This window comes from Melozone crissalis, unplaced genomic scaffold (genome assembly GCF_028551555.1).
Source record: "Melozone crissalis strain CALT ecotype California unplaced genomic scaffold, PUWL_Pcris_2 ptg000009l_1, whole genome shotgun sequence".
NCBI lineage: Eukaryota > Metazoa > Chordata > Aves > Passeriformes > Passerellidae > Melozone > Melozone crissalis.
The window spans coordinates 6,609,590-6,636,953 of NW_026535787.1; the positions used below are offsets into that span (position 1 = coordinate 6,609,590).

General features: G+C 44.7%; 1 protein-coding gene across 2 annotated transcripts; it reads left to right on the plus strand.

The window, feature by feature from the left end:
- The first annotated feature begins 2,464 nt into the window (after positions 1-2,464).
- On the plus strand, positions 2,465-26,782 carry VGLL3 (vestigial like family member 3). 2 transcript variants are annotated; one of them, XM_054270373.1, is made up of 4 exons: positions 2,465-2,547; positions 11,470-11,725; positions 17,517-18,056; positions 24,416-26,782. In XM_054270373.1, exons 1-4 carry the CDS (start codon positions 2,467-2,469, stop codon positions 24,457-24,459), a joined length of 921 nt encoding a protein of 306 aa, XP_054126348.1. In that variant the 5' UTR covers positions 2,465-2,466; the 3' UTR covers positions 24,460-26,782. The 2 variants fall into 2 exon arrangements, with proteins under 2 accessions (XP_054126348.1, XP_054126349.1); XM_054270374.1 differs by having other exon boundaries at positions 2,467-2,547; positions 11,473-11,725.
- Positions 26,783-27,364: the final 582 nt, after the last annotated feature.

Sequence of the window (27,364 nt, forward strand, 5' to 3'; positions counted from 1 at the left end):
TCACGATGCTTGAATGCTGGGAGTAGAAAGCAATATAACAAATACCTGAAAATGCAGCCACCTACCACTCTTTTATATAAATTTGTGAGCCAAACTCACTGTTGACATAAGCAGATGCAAATCTAATGAAGTCACTGCAGTTCCTTCTGCTTATGCCAGAGGTGAATTTGTCCCTATTTTTGGAACGTGCTGGTTTTGTGCTACAGCACTGGCACACTGTGTCATGTCAAAATCCTCTTGAGCAATGGCAGTGTGCCACTGGCTGAGTAACATGATGCATGGTATCAAACATCTGCCTGATAATGGTCCTGATCTGCTTTTTGACAGGATGCATCATGCCACTGTACCGTGCCCCGAGGCATCTGATAGGAATCCTGTCAGGATCTGATAATAAGACATGTGTGCTAACTGAATATTGGAGCATTTCAGCATTCTGTGGAAACAGTGATCTCTGTGTTAGTGCATTTATAAATCTCTTCCAAATGCCTCATGTACTTGGGTGAAAAATGATCACTAATGTACTCCCACTTCAATGTGTCACATTAACATAATAAACGATAAATCGTTTTCTATTTTAGTCCATTCTGCTTTAAGGACCAATATTGGATTTTCTCCTAAAAATGATCAATTGGTATCAAAAGAATTTGTTTCTATTTGTGATTTTACAGGCTTGTTTTCTCAGTGTTATTAAGCATAAAAGGGTTTTGTTCAGGGTTTTTCGGGTGTCGTTGTTGATAAACTAACAGCAGGCCTTGCTCTCACTGCATGTGAGAGCGTTTTACCTCAGACAGCTCGGTGTTGAGCACACCCTCCCTAAAGCAGGAAACGTGTTTCACAATCCTCCATGCTTCCCGGGGAGGATCTGCAGGGTGGACAGCAGCCAGTCGTGCCAGAGGAATGCCTGGAGGAGCCTGGCCTTGTGCTTGCAGTGAAGCCCTGCGGGTCATGGGTGGGAGCAGCCTGGTGGCCAGGGCAGCGAGCGGCACAGGGCAGTGCTCGGTACTGCCGGCCTGCGGTCCTGCGAGCGGGATGGTGTCCTGCCTTGGGAAAGGAGGGGAAACACATCTCTCGAATTCACAGGGATCAAACAGAGATTTGCAGATAGCAATCAGCACCTGGATTTTCTGTTTTGACAAATAAACCTGTCAGGAGCCCTTGCATTTGGTATCTGCAAGTGCATTTTACCCTTGCAGAAACTTTGCAGTGGCTGGAAAGGTGAGAGCTTCAGCTGGAGTCCATTCACATGGATCTACAAAATGCAGCAAGAACAGGCTATCAGAGTGCTGGTTAAAAAGCATCCAGCTACCTTAAAATCTGTATGCACAAAACATGAAAAAAAAAAAAAAAAGAACTAAACATGTATGCAGGAAATTGGATCATTGCTCACAGTATTGCAGTTTGAATGTTTTGAAGATACGCTTTCTACAAACAGGGAATGCTACTGGGGTCAGACAGAGCTATTTTAAACTTGTGTATTCATCTAACTGTTCTGGCCAAAGGAGTGTATCTGTGTTTGTGTATTTGTATATGCAAAGAGAGGAAGAGAGTATAAATGCAGAATTTTTGATCAAAAGCTTCAATTTCTGGCCACTATTAAATATAGGTAAACTTGAAAACAAATTTTGTGAAAAAGAAAAATCAGATAATTCACTTTAGACCTGATGAGAAGAATACAAGAGCAAATAAGTGTAAATCCCTCCCAGACTCATAGGCTGGGATAATGCTAACAAGGCATAGTCTTTTCCATGTGAGGAATGGCATCGAAAGCCTCCAAGCACAGCACTGCAGCAGGGCAGCTCGCTGGCAGAAATGTGCGCACAGAGGTAGGCCAGGAAAATATCTGAATACAACTGAAGTCATTACGACCAGATCCGAGTTTTCCATCTATTTTTCAAGCTGAGAAGTACACTTTAAAAAAAAATTTTTTTTTTTAAACATACAAATGTGGGGAGGGAAGAGAGACTCCGGGCTAGTTCAGCCTGCATCCAACATGCTCCTGTGGAATACGGAGGTTCCTCCTTCCTCCCAGACGGATTTCCATGATGGATCCTGGGGAGCTGAAGCGCGGCCCATACAGGTGGCACCTACTCCAGCAGCTCCAGCGGAGCTCACCGGAGCGCCCCCCTCTCGCAGCCGGCAGCGAGGGCACCCCGGGCCGGGGCCGGCGGCGGGCGGGGCCGGGCAGGTGCTGCGCGCCCGCGGGCCGGGCGGGCGGAGCGCGGAGCCGTCCCCGCCCCGCGGCGCTGCCGCCGCCGCCGCCGCGGCCGCCGGGGCGCCCCGCGCAGCCCCGCCGCGCTATAAGTGCGGGCGCGGGGCGCGGCGGCCGCCGAAGATGCGCTGGCAGCCGGGGCTGCGCGGCGCCCGACCGCGGCCGCCCCGCGCCGGGGAGCGGGAGCAGCGGCAGCAGCAGAAGAAGGAGGAAGAAGAGGAAGGGGGGGACGGCGGTGGCGCGGGGCGGCCGCGGCCATGAGCTGCTCGGACGTGGCCATGCAGCAGCCCGGCGCGGCGGCGTGCGGGGCGCCCCGCTATCTGGCCGCGCCCGCGCAGGTGAGCCGCGGGGAGGGCAGGGCTGGGAGGTGCGGGGTTTTTTGGGGAGGCCGTCCCTCAGCGGGTGCATGGCGCATCGTTGGCTGCCCTGGGCGGAGACCTCCGCTCCGGCCAGCCCGCGATGCGCTCCGCAGCCCCCGGCCTGATTTGGAGATGCGGGGAGCTGCTGAGGGTGCCCCGGAGCAGCGGAGCCTGGTAAGAGCTTTCCTAACCAGAGAAAGGCATTTCCCCCTCCAAATTCTTGCTTCTGGCGGGTGGATGTTGGCTCGCTCAGCTGGCGTGGGTCAGGAGGGAAAAGTTATTTCCTTACTCCTCTCTACTTCTGTCCGCCTTCCTTGCTGGGTCTCCCTTCTCTTCGCGTTTGCGGGCGCGGAGCGGCGCTTTAGCCCGGCCCGGCCCGGCCCGGCGCGGTCCGCGGGCGCGCACACCGGCGGAACCCGCGCTGCTCCCCGCGGAGCGCACCGCACCGCCGCTCATCCCCTGAAGGATCGTCTGCCTTGAGTTTCCACCAGCTGAATTTGGTGATCAGATATTGTATTTTTTCTTTTTTTTTTTTTTTTTTTTTAAGTGAATCAGGAAATTCTTATCGGGCTGACAGCATTTTTAGACTATGCAGTGCGTGGGTGAAGTGGGACTAATATTGACTTGGCCCTAATGTAGTCATCTGAGAATACATTTTTTGGTTGTTGCTGCATTCCATAAGGTTTTATCATTATTATCCATGAAGATTGTTTTCTCCGTACATGGGAAGTGACCCCTAGTATCAACTTGCCTGGGCGACACGAGTATGGGCTAAAACATTAAAATTCCGATCGTCTGTTGCTGGTTTTTTTTCTTTTTTGTTGGGAGACGGAGCCCGTTTGCAAAAATGATGCCCCAGTGAACTTGTCCAGGTTGCTCATGTTCACTCTAAGCTCGAGCTCTGGAAAACTTGTGAGTTCTGCCTCTTGCAGAGTGCCTTTGCTATTATTTCTTCTCTCATCTTGGTCAGAGCTTGCAAATCTTCCATCTGTGCAGTGATTTTACTTAGGAAGTTTGTATTTGGATATCTGGAGGTCCGGTTCACAGCCTGTGTGCTTTGGAGGGAAAATGAATAGATAAAAACAAATAGCCTGATTCTCTGACTGAGAGACCTAGAAGTAGAAAACGGCAATTGAAACTCTGCTGAACTTCCTGACATTTAACTCTGGAAGTGGATGTCTGTATTTCTCTTCCAGAACTGTAGAACACTTAGTATGGGGAAATCTATTAAATGACCATGTCACGTTCAAGTGCTGCGCTTTTGATTTTTAAGCAGAGGCATGAAATTTCTTCCTCCAAAAGCAGAGCCATGTATAAAATGTTCTAGGCGCACCCTAATGATCACTGAAGTTTCTTGAAATTTTATTTTAAACAAGCTGAGTTCTTGGGGGTTATGCTGTGTAAGTAGAGGTAGATAAGCAAGGCAAGAAATGTAGATAGCTCTGATAAGCCAGTGCAGGTCCTGAGCTGGCCATATATCATATTTCCATCTAAAAGCTTTCTAAACATGGCTATCCGAGATGTTATTGACAATTTAATTTGATGAATCCTGGTTGCACTGGTTTTCCTGACACACTTGGAGCTGAAGGGTCTTCACAAGCTGCTTGGATGCCAGACTGAAAAGCCAAGCTGTTGTTGCTGAAGGAAGTGTTGCACCCTCTACTTCTAACAGCTGCTAACTTTAGAGTGGTTTGTGTATTTTCTCTGAATCCAATGTTTTCTAAATTAAATAAAAAAAAGTAAACACAAAATGAGCTCTTCAAGCATCAAGATTTATTGTTTGGTGAACAAGTGACATTTTGCAAGTCTCTGTTCCTTCAGAATTGTCCTGTCAGAGATGCTTAATCAACTGGTAGAGAACGTAACAAAAAAAGATGAAGAATCTGTTGCCAGGTTTTTGGTTCTTACACATGTGTTCAACATGTAGAACGCTCCTGCACTCTTTGTGAGGATGATGACCGTTGTAAAGAATGTTCCTCTTTGCTGGAATTAGAACTGTGGTTTAAAAATAACAGTGAGGGAAGATGAATTAGTGGGATACCTTAAAAATAAGTCTCTGCATTGGAGATGATAAAATGGAGCTCACCCTTAAAATATCCGAGGACTCCACCAAGGCATTTTTCAGTGGTATTGTACTACTCTGGTGTCTTTCAGTTTGTTTTCTGAGAGAGAAGGCTCTTCCATGCTCTGCTGCTGTTGGCTTTCCTTTTCTTCTCGGGGCAAGGAGATGTATGTGTGTCACTCTGACTAAAGCCTGTGCATCTCCACTGCAGGTATTTGTAGTAAAGCCCTCTCAAATGTGTAATTGGTTGTGCCTTGGACATCAGTTTTGTGTGCTTTAAAGAGCAAACAGCTGTGGAGCTCAAGTGTCTGGGCTCTGGGATCTCTCTGGAGAGCCAAACCCATCGTGTTTCTTTGGGTCAGCAGCAGTGCCTGCAGCAGGACAAAGCGGGTTCTAATGCTTGTCTCCTTTTTTATTTTTTATTTTTAATGGGAAATCTCAGACTGCTTTTAAATGGTGCACCTGGGTTGTGCAGAAGTGTCGGAGCTTTAGGGGGTGGTCCATCGTGCCTTTTTAAAGTTTCCCCACGCTAAAGTTATTCCCACATTTCTGTGTCTATGTTTTTTCCGCCCTTAAAATCAGCACGGGATTGATTTTTGCCTTGCACAGAAAGGCAGAATTTCTGGAAATGTAGCTTTCACCCATCCTTAGCCAGGAAAGGACTTACTGGCAAATTGATTTAGATGGGATTTTTTTTTTTTCTTTTTTAAAGCTCTTAGTGGACTGAAGCCTGAATTCCTCTTGAATGTTAATGGGAGCGGAGGCTTAGCACCTTAGATCTTTGAGATTGCTCAAGTCCAGGGTGCTTGCTGGAGGGAAGTAAGCGAAACACGGATATACACGTGCTCATATGGTGCCAGAATGAACTGATGGAAATGGGGTGTGGCCCTGATTTTACAGATAAATGGGGATTTCCGTGCTCCTTTGCCAAAAGACGGAGCGAGCGTGTGCCAGTGTTAGGACAGGAACGTGTTTCTGTGTCTGGTGGGGAGTGTGCAGGCATCAGGGTGAAACCCTGCAGAGTGGCACCATTAAAATGCTCTTTGCTGTCCACGCTGCTGAGGGGCTGTGCAGCTGGAACAGTGAGCTTTGGCTTTCCTGTGGGCTGGGTGAGGGATGGGTGTAACGGGATTCGGAGAGGCTGCGGGAACACGTAATTGGAGCAGAATCCCATCGTGTTCCCGGCACACAGGGATGGCCTGTCCTGTCACAACAGGCTGGGCGCAGCCGGCTGCAGGGCTGAGGCTCAGGTAGGACTCAGCCAGGCTCACTAACACACCACCTTTGGAAGGGGAACTTACAGTAAATGGTAGTTTTGGAATTTCTCCATGGTATGTAGAGGCAAGCCAACATCTAAGCCAAAGCTGTCCTTGCTAAATCCAGTCTTGCATAAGGAGTTGTGATATGCTCAAGTCAGACTTTCTGCTGGCAGTGCTGTAGACAGGCTTTGTCCAGATAAGGCCTTGTCTTCATTAGCAATTTAGGTCACTAACTGGGCTCTTCCTTCCAAACTGACAGAGTTGCAGACAAGGACAGGTCACATTTGATGCTGTGTCAGCTGGCTGTGGCTAAACCCCAATTCACATACTGTAACTTGTTTTTTCAGTGAAATTCTTTGCACCATGTGTCCCCAGCTTTTGAGGATGGGCTTGTTATACTGCTTATGCTGCGTGGCAGTCTGCAGTGTCTAATGGCAGGTAACAGCAGAGCATGGCTTCACATCCAGTTTTTGCAGTTCACATTCTTTCTCAGGGCTGTTCCTTTGCTGTTTGCTCTACTGACTTCTCTGGAAGCTGTATAACCTATAGAACTCATCTCCTCTCACATTCACGGGGTGTCAGACCTGGGTTAGGTCCTGCCCTGTGTGTGAGGTTTTGTTGGTTGGTTTTGTTTGCTTCAATCCCAGGAGACATCACTGATTTAAAGAGTTTGACTTGCTTTACTCTGTCATTCTGACTGGGGCCAAATTCTACTTGATCTTTTTCTAGCTACATAAAATTAGATTTAGGGTACATCTCTGTTTACATGTACAGCAAAAGGTGTATAAATTCATTATTTTTTCATCACCTTCCTCCATCAGCAGAGCACAGCAAGACCTCCAGGCTCTCTACCTCTACAAATCCAGTGGCTCAGCTGAAAACAAGCTCTTACCTTGCTCATTTGTGTGGGTAGAAGTTATTGTTTCATGTTTTTAGGGCAGTGCCACATGCACATCTTTCAGGCCCAGCATTCAGTGCCCTGATTGCTTGGAATTGTCTCCTTCCTTGAATACTTTCTGTGTTATCAGGAGGAGCCTGCTTGGCAGACAGCTCCACAAATGGAGGGCTGTCTGAGGATTTGCCTCGAGTTTGTTGCTGGAATTCCTTCTCAGAAGCTTATGTCAAGTGACAGCCTTTTTCTCAGGGTAGGGTCATATAGTGTTTCCTCGGCGAAGTTATTCTTTATTTTTGGTTCCTGTTCTTTTTCTCATAATGGAAAATCTGTAACAGGTGGCCACAGGCACACCAGACTTTCATGCTTGGGAGCATAAAGGACCATATGCTGTATGGTGGCATGTATGGAGATAATAAATTGTAGGAAAAGGCAACCAGTTCATGTGAAATGTAAGAGCTGGCCTGAATTTTTGATTAAACTTGGCTGAAGTAAAACCTTCTCTGCTCTCAAAGTATGGTTGTTTTTATGTTGTTGTTGTTGTTTTGCTGGCTACTTAACTGGTTTGTGCTGGAAGTGAATTTTTTTGGATTTGCAAAGAGGAATGTTCTGACATTTTTACCAGACACTCTGGGTGAGACCCGGGACCCTTGAAGTCACTTGGACTTTTGCCACAGGCTTTAATGTGGCCAACATTTCGCTGCATGAGAATAGTTTTGCTTGGTTCTGGGTAGGGTATGTCAGAAAATAACAGGAGTCTTCAAGGCAAGGATTTTGTGTGAGATTTTGGACAAAATGTTTTCTTGTTTTCTAATTTTTTCTTCTTTTCTTGCTCAGAAAGACAGGATTATGATTGTTTAGAATAAACTTCCTTTTTAATAGTCCCATATCAGCAGTGATATGGTGTTGGCCTTCAATTTCCTTTTGTTGTACAATTTGAAGTGAAAGGTTTAAATTTTCTTTGGAATTGCTTGTTTGTGAATATATGAAATAAAAATAATGTTGGTTGAAGCTGAATTCAGCCTGGGCTGAACAGCTCAATTTATCCAGAGATCGTGGTGTTTCAGCCATGAACTGGGGTCTGTTATCTAAGGTGTATAGACACTGGATTTCCCTGTTTTCCACTTAAATTATATATTCTGAATTTAAATTCTGTATCCTGTGTCTTCGCCAAGAGAAGATTTTGGGTGCTTGTTTTGTTTTTCAGAGACTGTTTAATATCAGTCTCTAGTGTAAGGAAGGGAGAGGTGTATTTCATTAATATATTAAAGCAATGAACCTTGACCAGAGATAACACTGTGTTTGGTCAGAAACACTTTGTAAACAACTTACATATGGAATTGGCTGCTAAAATATATGCTTGAACTGTTCAAATGAAAAAGTACAAGTTAAACTGGGCTAGCTGAGGTTAGTGACCACAAACCTACCCCGGTGTTTGTGGGTTTTTTTGTTTTTGTTCCCTCACACCCCATGATTGTGGGACAAATTCGTTTCACAGCTGATGGACTTGCATAGTTTTCCACTCACACAACTGCAGTCAAAAATAGTGTGAGAAGGTTACTGTTAAGGTCAGAACAAAAATTAGGGAATTTATGTGCAAACAGGGTATTTTAGGTGAGTTGGGGGGAAAAAACTCTCATATTGTCAAAGGGTGTATATAGTGTAAAGAATGTATTTACATTGCATACAAGGAAAACTTGTTGAATAACTTTCTCTCACTGTAGTGTCTCACTTAAAGAGTTTTGCAATTACAGGCTCATAATTTCTTCCTGAAATGCAAATTAATTACATCTGTGTCTGATCATGGACTTGCTGTTTTGAAAAATCTTTTTATTTAGAACTCTCATCCTTTGCTGCAAACCACAACTTTGCACTGTACATAATCCTCACGTAAGGCCTTGTTCTTCTCCATCAGACTGACTTTTTTTTTTTTGCATTAGAATTTTCTTTTTTTTCTACATTAAAAAAAAGGTTAGGTTTGGAGTTTTTGAAAGAAGCAAGTGCTCAGAGCATCTTGTAATGACTGTCCGTGGACTGGAGGGGAGGGAAGAGAGTTGAAATGGAAAACGAATTAGATTCTTAAGCTGTGGAAGGGGGAGCATTCCTGCGCAGAGAAGCCACTCTGGAGATAAGTTTTAATTTCCTGAGCTCCAGTCCCTGTATAGGAACATTGGAAGACTTCCTTCCTGATCACCAAGTCAAGCCAGGGGCTGTGTTAGCGGTGTGTGTCTGTCTGTAATTGCGTGCTTGTGTCTGCATCTGCATGACTGCAGCATCAGTGCCAGCACCTGTAGGGATGGGAGTCAGCTCTGAACCTCTGCTGCCTCTCTTCGGGGTCTGGCCTGTCGAGATTTCTCTAGAGGATGTCTTCCATAATTTGTCTCTACCTAGAAAAAAAAGCCCAAGCAAACTAAAAATGAGAAAAGCACCTTTCCCAGCCACTTGTCCTGCAGTTTTAAGAGGATCTGAGTTGTGGTGCAGCTTCAGGAATGGCCAAGTCACCGAGGTGGATGCGTTGCAGAGTTCCAGTGCACGTGTCTCCTGTATGTGCAGTGTTGCTAGAACTGTTTTTGTCTTACTGAGGTCTCAGGGGTCTGTGATTACTCAGACAAAACCATGAAGCTCAATTTGAGTGATATCCTAGTAAGCATTTGGGAAACAAATATTAGGAGAACTTTCCTGAGATGTTTGTTTGTTTACAGAAGGCACGAAGCACTTCTAGAAAAAGCATAGGTTACCCCAAATTCTGCTTTTTCAAAAATATGTTTACAGCCTCAGACTGTTTCATTTTAGCAGTTTTAGTTTTACTAGAGACTGCTTTATTTTGCTGTTTCTGTATTTTATTTTATTTACTTTTATAAGTGAATCCCAGCGGTTCTCCCAATAGTCTAATGTGCTAAACTGAGCCACAGTATGACTTTGCTTTGTGAAGCACAGGTTTACTGGAAATCCAGGCCATTGCATGGTTATCCCCAGCTGAAATAAAATTGCATGTGTCCCTCACTGCAGTTTGTGCAACAGCATCTGAATTCATGGTGTCACTGAGCTGCTTCACATTTATCAGTTAACCCATTGGAATGTCAGATACGTTGCTTAAGTTGCCGTGAGCTTTAAGTATAGTAGGTTTTAATTCCCCTTGTCAATAGCTCTTTCCTACAGTTATTTTTTAAAATAACCATTCATAATTAAGACTTTGCCCCAGAGCATTTATTTTGCACTGCAGTGAGAGAATTTGTGTCAGATTATATGATTTTAGAAAGCACTGAATTTAAATGTACTGATGGTACACAAAGTCAGAAAATTACTTTCGATTATTTCTAAATCGTACAAGCACATTTATTGTAAAAATGAAACTTTATAGAGTGTGTAGTTGTTTGACTTTTTCTATACAACTATTTCAGAAAAAGGGTAAAAAAGCCATAAACTTAAAGAGATTCTGATGGCGCTAGAGTGTTGCCAAGCAAGCCATTAAAGATAAGTCAAACTGTAATTCTATAGGAATGCTATGAAATACTTCTGCATATGGACTGTAGTTGTTTTTGGGTTCCTGAAAGTGCTTGTGTGTAAAGTCAGCTGTGGAAATGGCTGGCTAGCTAAAAGCTATGATTCCTGCAGCTTGACTGTTGCGGGGAGAGGTTTTTTCCCTGTGAAAACAGTTGTAAAGTGGAACATCTGAAAAATATGTTCCATGCAAAATGGATCTTCACACACATTTATTTTGACATTTAGGTTTGATTTGAGAGAGAGAGGGAGAATATTCTGAAATAGCCATTCACAGATGGCTTGTGAGGGTTTTAGTTTTTTACGTGCTTCTCCGTGTTTTTGGTTTGGGGTGGATTTTTCTGCATGTGTTTGCGGACTTGTCAATCCCCCTCTTCCCCCAGATCACATTTTTAATTTTTTATGACTTGAATTTTTTTTTCTCTTTTCCCAAAAGCGGGTGTTAAAAAAAAAAAAAAAAAAAAGAAAAAAGGAAAGAAACCCTTTCCACCCCAACCTCACAACAACAACAAACCACCCCATACCAACCAAGAAACCAAGCTCTCAAACCCCTGACCAGCCCCCAGTCACCACCCCAAGCTATAACTTCCTGTGATAAAAATTCTGTCGTCAGTGAGTGAAAATTTATGCATTTTGTGGATTTTGGTAATACAGTAGAAAATTTCTCAGGAAGCAGGAAACTCTCCCACCTTTACAGCTTCAGCAGTAAGTGTGGGGAACCCAGAGGGCTCAGCTAGAGGAGTGTGCCCAGAGAAACCTGGTGCTTGCCCAGCTGGATGTTGAAATGCACATGCTGTGTATCTGGCCACTCTTCTGCAGGGCTGGGCTTGACCTCTGCAGCCTTTATTGATGGAATATCTCCCCAGGTGGGAATCAGGAGGGAGTTGTTAGAGCCTGTCTGCTTTCTTTTGAAAGTATTGAGTGAAAGCTGGTGCTGATAAATTGTGGCTGTGAAACATGCCTGAGAAGCAGGTCCATCTGTGTGAGAGAGGAATAGAGACTTTTAAGTGGGTGCTGGTATTCTCTTCTTTGTGAAATGGGAGTGTGAAGTATCCAGGTAGTCCAAATTTATTTACAAAATGAGTAATCTGTGTATTCAGTTATTTTTTGTTAAGGAAACTATAAGTTGAGCTTCTGCTGAATGCCATCACTGATGCATCTCTTGTTTGTCTTGTTTCTAATCCCAGAAGAAGTTAGCTGTGTACAACAAGATGCAGGAGTCTCTGGAAGTGAGCCTTCCCAGCAAGCAAGAGGAGGATGAGAAGGACCAGCCTGCCGAGATGGAGTACCTGAACTCTCGCTGTGTGCTGTTCACTTACTTCCAGGGGGACATTGGTGCAGTGGTGGATGAACACTTCTCCCGAGCTTTGAGCCAAGCCAGTAGCTTCAATTCAGAGACTGCCCTTTCCAAGAGCAAGGCAGGGCTGAATCCTCTGTGGAGAGGTAAGAGGGGCAGGAACTCGCTCTCTGTGGCGTGGCTTACTCGGGCTACATTGCAGTAACACACATTGCATTGCAGCTGAAATTCTGCTGCTCTGTGGAAGTGGAAGAATCCCCCTCAAATATACAAGAGCTGAGGAGCTTCTTGGGTTGAGTGATCTGAGGTGTTAAAGGGGAGAGAGCAGCCAAAGGCATGAAAGGAGCAGGCATCTCCAGCTCCTGCCATATCCTGTCTCTGCCAGGGGCTGGGAGGGAGAGGTCTTCACAAACGTCTGCTGCGAGGTTGGAGGCTTTTTTTTTTTTAGCTCCAAGTGTGAAACTTGGCCTGTGAGGCAAGAGCAAAGCTGTTTGGGGTGCTGGCCTTGGATGTGAAGGAAACCTATGCAGCCTTCTTGAGTGGCTTTGCCAGGTGATCAGGATTTGCCCACGGCAGCTTTCCAGGCGGGGAGGAGCCAGCGCGGGATGGAATGGGCTGGGGGCAAGCCCTGGCTCCTGTGGCTGCAGCCACGGGGTGTTTTCCTTTGCAGCTTGCTTGTGGGAGAGGTACAGATGATGTTATGCCTTGCTGGGTGTAAAATGGCCATGACATTACTCTGCCTCCACGCAGGGAGCAGAAATGTGGTAGGTTCTGCAAGGCATTTACTCGCTGTCCTAACACAGTGAGTAACAACGCTGTCCTCTTGTTATGCACGTAAACGCTTAAATACTTTATATATATTGGTGTGACAAGAAGCAGAACTTGCCAGAGACAACTAGGTAGCCCTTAGAGACAAGACTTCCAAATTGGAAAAAGCGTGGCAATAAGATGATGTTTCCATTTTGTTGGATGTGCCAGTCTGGGTGTTTTTTAAAATCCCCACAGCTGCATTGTTTCTGATCACATCCTTATGTGGACTGGCAGAGGGGTGCAGCCTAAGCAAATGAGTAATGGTGAGCAATGGCCTTACAGTGGGTTGATGAGAGAGGTACTGGTGGGATCTGAGCAGGAGCAGTGGTGTTCCCAATCAGTGATGTGGAGGTGAGACTGCACTGATGATAGCCACAGATATTTAAGAGAGATGGGATATCTGGAAACAACTGTGAAGAGAAAAATAGCACAGAAGAACTTGCTTTCCAGAAGGATGATGACAAATCCGAGGAAGTTTAAGCAAAGGTCAGCACAAGTGGCTGGGGAGCTGGAGGAATTTATGGCTTGAGCTGGGACCATTAACGTTAATGGGAAATTTTCCGTTGACTCGACTGAGAGCAGGATTGAACCTATGCTTACTAAAAAGGAGACTGGAGCGTTTATAAATGGCCCAGACAGGCTATAAATGTTTTAGCAACAGGATCAAGGCAGTCCCCAGAGACCCCATGCCCACAGCAAGCCCTCTTCAGCGAGCCTGGGGATGTTCCGTGGGTGCGGTCGCGTGTCTTCCCTTTGGCCTCAGACATACCCTGTTGTTTTTCCCTGTCCCCCTCTGTGGTTTCACAGCCATCCCCAGAGGGCTCTGAGTGGCCTGGTGTGAGGATTCTCCAGCCATGCTGCCCCCTGACCCCGTGTGCCCCATGCCCTCAGTGGGGAATGGAGGTCAGCATGTCCTGAACATCTTCTGGGAATAGAGTAAGGAGATAGCCCTGTGCCATCCCTGCACCTGCTGGAGGGGCATGGAGGCCCCTGGGGAGGCTGCTGGGAGCTGACAGCATTTGCTGCTCCAGAGGAGAGAAGCTGACAGGAGCTTTTGTCAGCCCCAAATGGGTTTCTGAAATATTCCTGCTTGAAAGCAAGGTGGAAAGACCAACACTGTCAGCTTGGTCTTCTGGTTTATGCACAATATCAGAGATGCTCAGTTCCAGCACATGAATGTGAGCTTGTGTCCCATTACCTACAGAAGTTAAATTACCATTAGCTTGAGGTTCTTACATAAATAACCTTCATGGGTAGTCAGAATTGCTGTCAATTTCTTACTCAGAGATAAGCTAGAAAGTATTTCATTTTGCAATAGCTGTTTTGGGAGATGCAGGTTTCAGTGGAAAGTGTGTGAGCATGAACTGGCTCCCCAGCTCGCTGCATTTTCTCCTTTATCTATAAGAAAGGAGGGATTAGCAATGTTTTTGACTTTTTTTCATATTTTTTTGTTTTCTTATTTATTTTTAAGGTGTTCTGATAAAAAATGCAAACTGATTTTATCATTAAGGTGATATTGCAGGGGGGTTTTTGCTTGTTTTGAGGAGGGATTTTGCTTATATATAAAAACAGAACCTGTTGTTCTGAAAAGAGCAATTTTTTATCATTTGCATATTGATCAGGTTGGGCTAAAATTATTTTGAAAACTGATTTTTTATAAAATACAGTTCTATATGACAGGCTTGAGTAATGTGAATATTGAATTTTAGGTGTAGCTGCCTGAATTCTTGTGCTGGTGCTAATGATACCTTGACACTAATATTACTTTAATGGTATTTTTATCAACATGTTTTTCCTTGCTGAAAGTGTTGGGTTGTTTTTCTATCTTACTTTCTTTCCTCTTGCCTTAAGTGAGAGCTGATGTTGTGCTACAGAAAGCTCCATGTGTCGTCTCCTTTCCAGTGTGTGCACTTCTGGTGTGTTTTCAGTGTGTGCTGTGAACATTTGGGTTGGCCACCGTGAACATTTGCATCAGCCACAGCTTTGTGGTCCCTGGGATGCTGCCTTGTCCCTGCTTCCCTGTTTTTGGGGTAGGAAATTGTGGTGACTGTAGTATCCTTCTTGGCAGTTTTTGTTAAATGCTTCCTGAAAGGCCATGGAAGCACAGAGAATGAATTGAATTTTTTTTTTGAATTTTTGTTTTTTTCTTTCTCAAGAGCAGTGTGGACATGGCTGTTTCTCCATGTTCCATAGAGGCCAGGTATCCCTGGGCACTCGGGGCGGGTGGAATTTTCCTGCATGTTTGTGTGACATGGGCTGAGCCTTTATGTGACATGGGCTGAGGCTTTGTGTCCAGTGGCAGGACTGACCTTTCCCGGTGAGAATGGCCACACTCCGTGGTGCCAGGGGGTGCTGGCCCCTGGCAGTGTCAGGCAGCAGTGATGGCTTTGTGAAACATGCACAGGTTTGAAAAATGGAGGTGACCAAACCTGTTTGCTGTGGCCTGGACCTCCTGCTTGACTGGTGAAGCCAAGCTGTTATGCAATCTGGGATGAATTCACGTTGGCAGATTCTGTGGTTTAAAGGGCTCTCTCCTGTTACTAAAGCTGTCCTGCAGATACTTTGTGGTTTTCTGTGCTTTTTTGAAGTGCAGGGCTTTGGATTTAGGGCTTTTCCATGCCGATAACAGCCTGATAGTTTTCAAAAACTCGATTACAGAGGTTAATTTTCCAGAATACTGGCAGAGCATTGACAGGCTATGCTCTTCTGTTAAGTAGTGTGGAAAACAACAGACTGGACATGAAGTTTGCTTTTTTTTTTTAATCAGCCCTGCTGCCAACAGCACAATCCATACATACTCTCCATCTCAGTGTAATCCCTTTTTACAAGGAATGGTTTACAAACAAGGAACAATACCAATTTTGGAGGAGTGCTGAGGCTTCTGTAATATGCTTGAAGCTCTCTGTAGTCTTCAAGCATGAATTGCAATAAAAATACATTGCTAAAAGCAGCCCAGCCTTTTGAAGAAACCCATGGAGTGCAGCTTGCCAGATAAGTTTGCAGCCTCTGAAGCATTTTGGCACGAAGCATCCACAACGTTTGTCCGTGGTATGTTTGCAGAGTTTGTTTCCAATATCGGAAGTTAATCAGACTCAAAAAACTGCCTAAATCAAAGCCAACTGATGTGTGGAAAAATTTCTATGATTTGAATGGATTTTAAAACAGAGACACGAGTGTCCTAGTGATGCAGTCAGAAAACACTTTCAAGTTTTTTGCTTGCAAAATATTTTTGTATAAGCAAAGTTCAGAGGCAGAAGTGTTTGAAGAATCTGTTCATTCTCAATCATGTCTTCACCCAAGTGTCATTCCAGTTGCTTATTAAACAAAGCAAAACAAAAGATGATTTAAAAAAAAAATAGTACTTTTGTAAAAGTTATGAGGAACAGAGGATTCCTCGCCTCATCAAATACTAAACTGCCCTGGCTTTATTTCTCCATAGGCTGTTTTATGACTCTTCTTTCATCAGAGGTGAAGTTCTGTATTTTTATGTTTCCATCTTTGACCAAAAAAAAAGTCCTATTAGAGCTGAGAAATATTGCATGAAGCAGTACTTTCTGGCATGAGCTGGCAAGAGGATTGTGAGAATGGAGAAGCCAAGACTTTGCTGCACATCAAAAACACTAACTGCTCCTTCAAAAGAGGAATTTTTAGAATGTGATTTCATAATGTAGAGGTATTGGAATCCATTTAAATATAGTCTGAGCCCTAGCTGTAAGAAGCAGCAAGTCTTTTAGTTCTGACAAAAACCTTTTTGAGCTACATAGATGGTTCTGCTTGTAGGATCCTATTGAGTAGAGGGCATCATGATATATTCTATGAAGGAATAACATAAGCTGTGTTAGATATGACCTTTATCCCATCAAAGCATGCAATTAGTTTGAGAAAATCAGGTATTCTTTTAGCCAAATATTTCCTGTTCTGCAGTGTGAGCTGGTTCTCTTTCCTCTGCAGATTTGCAGCCACAGCAGCTGCCTTTCCAAATGATGTGCTCTAGTCTGGGCAGGAGTTAGCATCTGCTCACAATTTCTGTACCAAGATCCTGAGAGGGCTCTGACTCTACAGCCTGAAGAAGAAAAATCTTCTTGAGGGGGGAATCTTATGTATGTGAAAACCTGATGGGAGGGAATGAAGATGGGGGGAGCCAGGCTCCCTTCAGCAATGCTTGCTGACAGAACAGGAGGCAATAGGCCGAGATTAGAAAACAGGAAATTCCATCTGAATACAAGAAAACTTTTTGTTTTGTTGGATTTTTTAGGCTGGTTGTTGCTTTTGGGGATTTTTTTTTTTTTTGAAAGGCTGCAAAAAAAACGTCTGACTCGACATGGTCCTGGACAACTGCTTCACTTGAACAGGGGAATTGGACTAGACAATCTTTGTCACTATAGGACATGAAACAACACGAGCATACACACCTCTGCTCTCAAGGTGAAGGAAAAGGGAAGTTTGTTTTCTGACTCCAACATTTATAGATTTCCAAAAATGACAGTGGATTGGAGGGTGACAGTGCCACCTCTCCAATGACACTGGACAAACCAACAGTCCATCGAATTTCTCCTCCTCCATAAAAGAATGCAAAACAACAAGTTATTTACATGAAGCATGTGAGAAAGTTCGTTACAAGAATGTAAACATCGGAAGGCTTAGAAAAACTTAAAAAAATCAGAGCGACAAATCTTCCTATCTCAAATGTCCAGTGATTCTGTATTTACTTAGAAAATCTTAAAAAATCGGGGCGACAAACCTTCCTACCTCAAATGTCCAGTGATTCTGTATTTACTTAGGAAAACTTAAAAAATCAGAGCGACAAACCTTCCTACCTCAAATGTCCAGTGATTCTGTATTTAATTAGAAAATCTTAAAAAATCGGAGTGACAAACCTTCCTACCTCAAGTGTCCAGTGATTCTGTATTTACTACGAAAATCTTAAAAAATCAGAGTGACAAACCTTCCTACCTCAAGTGTCCAGTGATTCTGTGTTTACTGAGGAAGCTTGAGTTCAGCCAAACTTCAGAGAGCAGCAAATCACTGTGGGGTTTTTATCCTGGGATGTGTTGTTCATTGTGGGGTTTTTATTCTGCGATGTGTCGTTCAGCTTCAGTCACGCTTCCCTTCTTTTCTCCCCACCAGAGAGCTCCACGATTTCAAGCCAAAGGAGCGGATTCCCCACCTCCTTCTGGACCAGCTCTTACCAGCCTCCTCCTCCCCCCTGCTTGAGCGGCGTGCACCCCGATTTCCCCGTGACTGCACCAGGCACCTTCCCAGCAGCAGCAGCAGCAGCAGACCCCGGCAGCTGGCCGGGACACGGCCTGCACCAGACTGCCCCAGCCCCTGCCCCGGCCGCCGCCGAGGCCTGGCCCTACCCCTTAGCGTCTCAGGTGAGCCCCTCTTACGCACACATGCACGACGTGTACGTGCACCGCCACCACCCTCACCATGCCCACGTGCACCACCACCACCACCATCACCATCCTCACCATCATCCCCAGCACCGGGAGCCGCGCTACGGCTCGCTGCTGGTGCCCTCGGTGCGCGCCGCCGCCGCCAGGATCCCCGCGGCCCAGCCCGACGGCGCCAAGGCCGAGCCCGCCGCCACCGGCGCTACCTCAGCCTGGGCCGGAGCCTTCCACGGAACCGTGGACATCGTGCCCAGCTTTGGGTTTGATACAGGTAAGATGGCTTGGGTTTTGTATTTTTTTTTAATTTTTTGGTAATTTTTGTTGTTGTTGTCATCGTCTGTGACTTGTTTGAGCAGACATGAACTCCCCGCAGCTGAAGCAGGGCTGGCTCTCAACAAGGAGACATCTTCATTGAATGAAGAGCCTCTGAACATGTTGTTATAGGCGTGCTCTAGTTGAGGGATATCCCAATTTTTCCAGTCTGTAGAAACGGGTACAAGTGCATGTGAAATGGAGGAGAAAGCACTAAACAAAAACGTGTCCAAATGATTCCCACACATGTGGGAATCCCTCCTGTAATTGCTGTCAGGGCAGCTCTCCCTGCCTTCTGCTGAGAGATCTTGGTCCCATTCAAGCTAGATGAGTTGTGGAACAATCCACAATTTTTTTTTGTTCCTTTCTGTTTAAATATTGTTGGAAAATGTTAGTTATGCTTCCATGAGGAAGTTCTCAGTTTGTTCAGTTAGTTCATATGCGCATCCACCAGTATTTAGCTCCAATGAACTAATAACTTGCAGTGCTTGAGGACTGCATCTTGAGGTGGAACATCTCGGTGTTTCCTTCCAGTTGTCACATGGAGAACAGAGGTGCTGATTGAGCTGAGCTTTCCATCAATCTAAACATCTTTCTATAGGGTGTAGGCAGAGGTGTGTGAATTAAATCCTTTTTACTGCAGAATCTGTAGTCTGAAGTGCAGAGCATGAACTCCATCTGTGTCTGTGAGCTTTGAGTGGCAGTCTCTCGCCTCAGCATCTGAAGCAGTCTGGCAGCCCTCAGGGTTTGAAGTTGCTGGCCATCAGCTGACTGACAGTTCCCAGTGCATCCATCCTGGAGCTCATGGCCCCCACTGAGGGCTCCTTTTTCCATTTGATATTTATCTCACCAGCAGCAGTCCTTGCAGATCAGTATTTCTTAAAGACAGTATGTTATCTGATTAAAGAAACACTAGGTTTGTATCTTAGTTCCCTTTTCCTTAAAGTATCTGTTTGTCTCCATTTTTGATAGCTCTCTCTAACTAGTTCAGTGTGTGAGAAGCACTTCTTTGCCTGACTGATGAGTGGGCAGGGGAGCAAATAATGGATGTGGAAAAAGGGCTGTTTCTTAAAAATTAAATACTATGAACCTAATTCAAATCTGTCTCTTCCCTTTAAAGCAACTTGTAACCAGTAATCTCATCTAAATACTACCACTTGCTGTCTTGATGTCAATAAAACTAAGAAAAAGCTTATCAGTATTCTTAACAATTTATATATGAATAACATTTCTAGCTAAACAAGCAAAACAACAATCATATTTTATGCTTTTGGGTACAGAATGATAAACTAACCAGGCTGGGATCTTGAGCTTTTCCTTTGTGACAAACCCCATAAGGGGAGTGAGCTTCTTTCTTTGAAGAATGAGCAGTGTCACTGTCACTGGTGTAAGGGACAAGCCCTCCTGGACCCAGCCCCACCTGCAGGGCCCTGGTGTTTGGCTTCACCTTTTGGGGGTGGAACAGAGAACTGTGTGAGGAATTGTTAGTGAGGAGAAGCCTCTGCCTGGCTTAGGTACAAGTCCAGCCTAGACTGTGAGTTGTTTTTTAAGAGCAAATACCTCAAAAAGGACTGGGTCCTAGCACTGCCTTAGAGAACAAACACAGCTTTGGCTTGGTGCTGCCTGCTCCTAGTGAAAATCCCTGTGGAGGGGTACAGTTGGGTGCTGATTTTGTCAGGATGCTGATTTGGCAGTGCCTTGCATGTCACTTGGTTGCTCAGCGTGGAAGACAGTGGGAAGGATCTGAACTGTTCACTTCTGACCCATGCTTGGTTGTGTGGGTTTTAGTCTGAGTTCCTGTGGGGAAAAAGAAAGAGGGGAGATGTGTGACTGGTTTGAAGAAACAGAGAATCTCAGCAGACCATTGTCTCACTAGTTTGAACTAGTTGTTCAAAAGGGCCACAACACTGAAACACAGCAGCAAAACCCTGTTAGGCAGCCCCAGTTTTGGAAACAAGGGTGCAAGCATTGGTACACAGCAGGTAGTGGAAACCTGTGACATTGCAATTACTTGCTCTCTTGCCCTGCACACTCATCTTTCCCATGCTTTTCACCCTTTGCTGGGAAGGGCAGGAAGGCTGAGCTCCCCTTTCAGCCCTGCCTTTAGCTTGTGCAGTTGAGACAAGTGCTTTGGTTACAGGCACTCGAGGCAAGGAGAGAAGAGGGAGCTTAATTGCCTCAGGGTTTTGTGTGCACATCCAGCAGAGTCATCCCAGGAAAAGTGTGGGGAGAGGAGGGGTTGCTCGAGTGCCACATGGAGTCACATCCAGCACTTGCTTCATGTGCACTTCAGGGAAGGCAGATTATACTGGATAAATCTCCACATCACAGAGCATTTCATTACATTCAACTCCAATGTCAAAGAGCAATCTCAAGAGAGAGGCTGCAAACTCAAGAGCCTGGAAGAGTGAATTGGCTTTTAGTGACATAAAGTGCTTTCTCCAGAGGAGGGTAAGGACATAGTGGCAAGAATATGTCAGTTCTGAAAGTGTTTGCTCATATATCCCTGGAGAAAATAACCTATGGAGCTGTCAATATATCAGATTCTATGAGCTTCAGGTGATTTATGTTAAAAAAGTTCATTTGGTCTATACCTGGACATTGCCTTTTGGAGTCCTTCACTCACAAACTGATTCTCCTTCTTCTTACCATGGCCCACATTTCTTGTGCTACTGTCACAGATTGTAGGAACATCTGCAGAATTCCTCACGTTGAATTATGTGGAATGATGGTGTTGGGATCAGGGCAGGCTGGCTGTAATCTTACCCTCTTCCAGCTACATTGTTGCATCTCTGCCCTGCCAAGCCAAATAATCCCTCTCAAGAATGGATGATGCCAAATCACTCCAGAGGTTAAGAGGAGGTTCCCACTGCATGCCCGGTGTAGTTTGGGAATTTATGGCTCAGAACACATTGTGTGGGACATCAGCACAGAGCTGACAAACTATTGATCTGTCTGGCACATCTGTTTGAACTTACATGGTCCCGTTTTAGGGGATGAAGGAGGATTTAGCTACCTGATTGCCGTTAAATGTGGCTTAATCCTCACGTTGTAGGCTGCAAATTAACCCTTTGGGAAGCTTCTGTGTCAGTCCAAGTGCAATTAAAGAAAGTGCTGGTCTGCATCAAGAGCTGTTAAAACCTGCTAGATTTGTGTCTGCTGGTGTGTAGTGTCTTTCCAAAGTGCACAAGCTACAGTGCTTAATAAAAGAGTACGTTTCATGTCAAGCATTGATATAAACATGTTGGAATAAGCAGAGATTGTTTGGATTTATACCTCAGTTCCTTGTCCTGCAGGTGTGAAGCAAAGCAAGGCTGGGCTGTCCCCAGCTCAGCCTGTGGCTCAGGGCTGCAGCTGTAATGCAGTGTCACCACTAAAGCTTCCTGCTTGTGCCAAAGCCACATCCAGCACTTCAGACCAGGGGCTGGGGAGGGGAATTCCTGTCTCTCAGTGCTGCTGGTGGTTGTGGCCATCACTGCTTCCCTGGGGAGCAGGTGGGAGGTGTCCTGCATCCCAAGCCCTTCAGGTGGGCAGTGGGGTTTGGCTGTGCTGCAGGCAGCCCACGGGAGGAGAGCAGAGCATCTTGCCTTGCCAAGGATGTCCTGTCCTGCTGTGGGACACATGTACTGGAGGAGGCTCCCTGCAGCCCCAGCACACTAAAAGCAGAGCAGGACTTTGGCATGAGTGATGGCTGTAAATCTATTAAAATTGAGGTGTGTGTTCTTCATACTAGAAAGTTACGCACACTGCGGTGAATAACTTCAAATTTAGGTGAATTAATCAGCATCCTTTAGTCCTGGTTTACTGTGGAAAATCCCCCTTTGGAAATGCCTGTCAGTGTGATACACTGAATTTGGAGTTTGAGGGGCCAATCCAATCCCTTCTGCACATTTGTCAGTGTTCACACACATCCCACAAGTTTGTCACAACTCAGTAAATTTGCCTAGATGTTCCCACAGAACCTGCATAATGTTTGTGAGCAATTAGCTCTAAAGTAGGTGGTCCAGGGAAGGGGATTTTGCTGGAGTGGCAGTGCTGGGTCATGCAGTGCAAGTGAGGATTTCCTTGCTGAGGGGAAAGCACTGCAGGTGGGAGCTCTGGGTGAGCAGCCAGCCTTGGATTCTGTGTTAGGACTGCAGATGGCCTTGCCTTGAAGGAGATGGGAATATAGTGAGGAGAAGGCATGGAAAGTGTTCCACATTCAGTTCTGTAAATAGGACAACTTTGTTTTTTTGGATTGTTTTTCTCTTGCTGTTTAGAGTCTGTAGGTATACCTTAAATCTCCTTGTTACAGTTATTATGCCTTGCAAAGACACCTGCCTAGGAAGGTGCCTGTTCAGCTAGTTATTCCCTTTCTACCACTTGCTGCTGTCAGCTGGAAGATCTCTTAAACACGTGTGTGTGTGTGTGTGTGTGTGTGTCATTTTTTTTAAGCTGCTGGGAGCCATATAACCTATTCCTCTTCTTAGAGGCTTCCATGGCCTCTGGTGTCCTTTAGTGGTCCACTGGTGAACTTAAATGGCTTCTTTATGCTCTGAAAGTTTTCTGCTGTCTAACTTTTTTGTTTGTTTTTCCTTTTTTTTGGTGGGGGTCATCTTTGTTTAAAAAAATAGTAAGTAGCAAGGGAAAAATAGTCCCAAATTGTCATCACTAGCTTTGAGGGAGCTTTGAAGGGAGCAGCAGTTCATTATGGCTGTGTATGATGCTGCCAGGGAAACAAATAGCTCTTAAGCAACAAGGAGACATCTTCATTGAATAAAGAGCCTCTGAACATGTTTTTATAGGCGTGCTCTAGCTGAAGGATATCCCAGTTTTTCCAATCTGAGGAAACAGGCACAAGTGCACACAAAATGGAGCAGAAAGCACTAAACAAGGTTTGGGCACCACAACTGTGGGCTCTGCTTTCCCTTTTTCTTCCCTGCTGGACACACAAGTGTTTGTACCCTGCTTGGGAATCCTCACAAGGATAGAGCCATATGCTCTCATCTTTTATGTGAGTGTTAATTGCTGTGCAGCTCAGCTCTGAAATGTTGATCATCATTAAATATTTAATTGCTTATAATCTTAAAGCAAGGAGATAATTGTCAGATCTGAACCCTCCATGCCTGCCTGTAAGTTTTCTGAAAACTTATGGGTCTTCCTTCATATTCAGTGTGTGATTGGATTTTGGAAATGAGATCCATGCCTAACACGTGGTTAAACATCACATGAACATGGAGCTCTGGTGGTTACAACATCACAGAGCACCTATTTACATTAGTGGTGAAATTAACCTGAAATTCTTAGCAAGTCAGGTGCCTGGGTACATTGCATAGCAGGAATGATGACTTGTAGTGGGAAATGTACCTTCATTTCATAGAATGTGATTTACTCCCCTCAAAACATCAAAGGACCAGTTTTAAATCATTGAGACTTGAGTGCCTTTCTACCTCTGAAAATATGTGCCTGCATCTCTGTCCTTTACTTTCCCTATAAATGAGCAAGAATGCATCTTCTTTGAGACATTTAATCTGCACCTGCCCTTCTATTGTCTGCATTTGAGGTTTATGCCCTCTTAGGTGTGAACAGAGAGATTGGATCTCTCTGGAGCAGAGAAATCCCAGATTATAAAGCAGATTCCAAGTCTATAATGCTAGAGCCACAGCATAGCACCACATTTATTAGATAGTCCTCACTTTTTTACAAAGGAAAATGTTAGAGGAACTCATAACAAATGCAAGCTGAAAACCATTAATTTTTCCCATGTGGAAGCACTAGCCATTCTTGGCTGGAAATCTTGCACTCTGTAGGTGAAATTATTTGGGATTTTTTGCCTGCTGCAGGAACATTTTCCCTCTCTCCTCTGCGAGGTGAAATACCACAGAAAATGTGAAATCCTGAAGTGTCCCAGCCATTTTCTAGAGGAGATGGTGTCTGTGGCTGGACCCTGCCTGGAAATTCCGCTCTGCTGCCTATTTATAATTGATGCAGACCTTTATGGGGGTTTGTTCACTCCATGCCATGTTCCACATGAGCTGAAGCCAAGGAAGCGCATGCAGGAATTTTATCACCATTTCTGAAATGCTTGAGCCAGAATCAAACTTCAATATGGTTTAATTTTACCCCTCATAAACCAAAAGGCTTGGAGCAGTAACACTGTTGCTAACAAGTCCTTTAAACTGTTAAATTGTCATTTGGTGGGGGGTTTTTTAAATTTTTTTTTTAAATTCAAAACTTTTTTTTCTTCAGTTGCTTGGGGAAGGGGAAGAAGAAACCATCTGATTTATTAATTTATTTTTATTGATATTAATTATTTTCTTTTTCTTTTCTGAAATGTAGGTCTACAGCATCAGGACAAGAGCAAGGAAACTGCTTGGTTCTGAGGTGCAGAGAGATTCAGACCAGCTAGAGCTGGAGTCAGCAGAGCTGGGTGGGTGATACAGCAGTGGTTGACTCCTTCTGCATGGAGCAAAGGACACACATGAAGATGAAGAGCCAACTGTTCTGGTTTTGCTATTGAGCCTTTTATTTGTAAGGCCATTTATGGGTCCCACAGAGTTGGAAAAAAAACCAGAAACCTAACTTTTCTTTCTTTCCTCATCTGAGCCTGCTGCAGCTGGGCAACCTAACTCCTTTCTGCTCCTTTAACAGTGTTTCGTTTTGTTCAGCTTGATATTTTTATGAACAGTCTCAATAGTCAGGAAAAAAGACTCTCCCTTGACTACAGTGCGCCTTCTTTCAGGAATACAGTATTTTGTAGCTCTTTGTGCATCTATTTTTGTAGAAATACAGAAAGTTTGGGTAAGGATCGATGGGCTATTTTAGGATGACATATTTTTTTAAAAAAAATTGTAAAATTGTTAAGTTCTGTTTAAAGAACTTGCTCTCAGAGAAGCACTGGCAAAAATGTATAAAATGCTATTTTTAGATGTCTGTGATGTGTTTGTGCATTTTGGGTTTTTTTTTTGTTTGTTACCTCAAATGTCTATCTTTCTTTTCTTTTTAAAGAGCTAAACTCCTTTGTTTCCACATTACTAGATTCTGATGTTTTTGTCCTTTTTGTTCTAGCTTAAGCAAGTATAATTTTCACCTGAAGTTTCAGCCAAATATTTTTTTCCTGGTGTTAGATTGTAGTAAAAGTGGTTCTGTTTTTCTTGCTTCTAAAGGTGGCTTTGTGCTGTGCTGACTGTCAGAATCTTGCAAACACCTTTAGCATAGAGCAAAGCTTGAGGTTACAGCAACTGCATTTCCCACCCATCCATTCTTTCAAAATGGACCAAATACTCTTAAATCAGACACGAATATGGGCCTCATCTATGATCCACTGAAGCTGTTGAACACAGTTCTCTGTGGGTTATGGGGCTCATAAATATCATTAAAATCTTACAGGCAGGACTTTCAGCTAAGCCATTTCAAGGTGGTCACTTACAACATCAATATTCAGGGAAAATGAACAAAAAAAAAAAATAAATCCAGGTTTATAAAAATGTGTGGCTTGTGGAAACAAAAGGTTGTCACAACAAGGAGAGCACAAGGAGAGCTCCTGTTGCCTTCAGGCTGTGTTTGCCTGGGCTGGGCTGTGCCGTGGGGCTCGCGGGACCCCACTGCAGCGCTGCATTTCATCCCCAGCTGAGCCTGCATGCACTGGGGACACGTGGAGCCACAGCCCCCCTGCTTGGGCACCCCCCTGGCCTGGGCCTTGGCTCTGACTGGGTAATGAAGGCTTTGCTTGGAGCCAGGCTGGGTGCCATCAGTCCTGAGCGAGGGTGGTGAGGGCGCCGTGCGCCCCTGTGGGTTCAGTCTCTGTGCCCAGCCCTTGGGGACTCCAGCTTAGGAGGGAGTGAGGGGAGCCCAGGGTCAGCACCTGGCTTGTTGAGTCCTGGCTATGCCTTGGAGATGTTGCCCTTCTGCTCTGTGCACCAGGGTCCCTGTGTAGTATTTCCTAAGGCTCTTACAAAGCATTATGTTCATGTCACCACTGCTCTCAGACATCCCTGTTTGAGAGACACGCTGGCCAACAAGATACAAACACGTGGCTGAGATAAGAGTTTAATTTTAAGGCACTGAGCATTCTAAGTGTAGTTTTGTCAGGTGGAAACCACATGGATCTGTGTGTGAAAGGGGAGGGGGGTGTTGGGAAGTGCCTGCCACTCTGAGGTTGCCTGCACTGCTGCTTCCCTTCAGGCTGTTTGAACTTGATCCTATGAGGTGTTGAGCATTCTCCCTTGTCAAGGGAGAGGGCTTGACATGCTGGCACTGGAGGCATTAGGATTATATCACAATTTGGCAAGACCCTTTAGTCTCTACCTTGCTGATTTGAAGTTTGAGACAGTGTATAAATGCTGAATGGACTATGCTTAAATATTGCTTCAAAGTAATAAGGTTGTAGTCTCTGTGTTGGGATGATGAATTACATGTGGTGGGGTTTTTTTCCTCATCTTTGTAGTCCATCAGTATTTCTTTCTCTCAATAAATTTTACTCTCATGACAGTTCTCTATATTATTGCTGCTCTGGTGGAGCTAGCTCCTCAATTTGCCAATAAATTCATAATGCAGTGGGAAAACTGTATGGGAGGGAATGGAGTACCAGCTGCCACAGTTCACTTTCTTATCAGGACAGTACAGTTCAGGGAATATCTCAAGAAAAAGAGTTCTGACTTAAGAATGGTGATAGTATTAGAAATACTGGGAGGAAAAAAAATCTTAAAAAAAAGGCTTAAGCTTTTTTTTTTTCCTCTTTTTATTCCCCCCTTGGACTTGGCAAAAGTGGAAATTAAAGACAGTGTGTCCTCTTTGAACTTCAGGGATGGAGATTTTGGGTGGCAGGGGATGCAAAAGAAAAGACAGCATTTCTTTTTGAGGTGCGTTTGACTTCCTGAAATAGTTTAAAGCCTAACCAGAGCAGTCTGCTCACTGCCTTCCCCTTCACAAGCTCATACTATGGGGCCTTGGTTCCCTATAGATGTCAAGGCAAAACAGGACAGGAACAAAACAGGCCCACAGTTTGCACTGGAATTTCTTTCTGGATTGTATCTGAGTTGTTGGTTAGTGGGGATGAAGAAGAGGGGAAGCTGTTGCCTCTTCCCCTCCAGGGCTGCTGTTCTGCAGAGTTTCTGCTGCTGAACCTGGGACTGAGCCGGTGGAACTTCTGCAAACTCTGGGTGACAAGTGCCAATAAAAACCTGCTGTTGTCTGTAGCCATCCATGCACCAGTCTGTCAACTTCAAAAGTGAAAGAAATTCTTCTTTTCCCTCAGTCACTGATTGTCCCCTGTGCTAACAAGTAAGA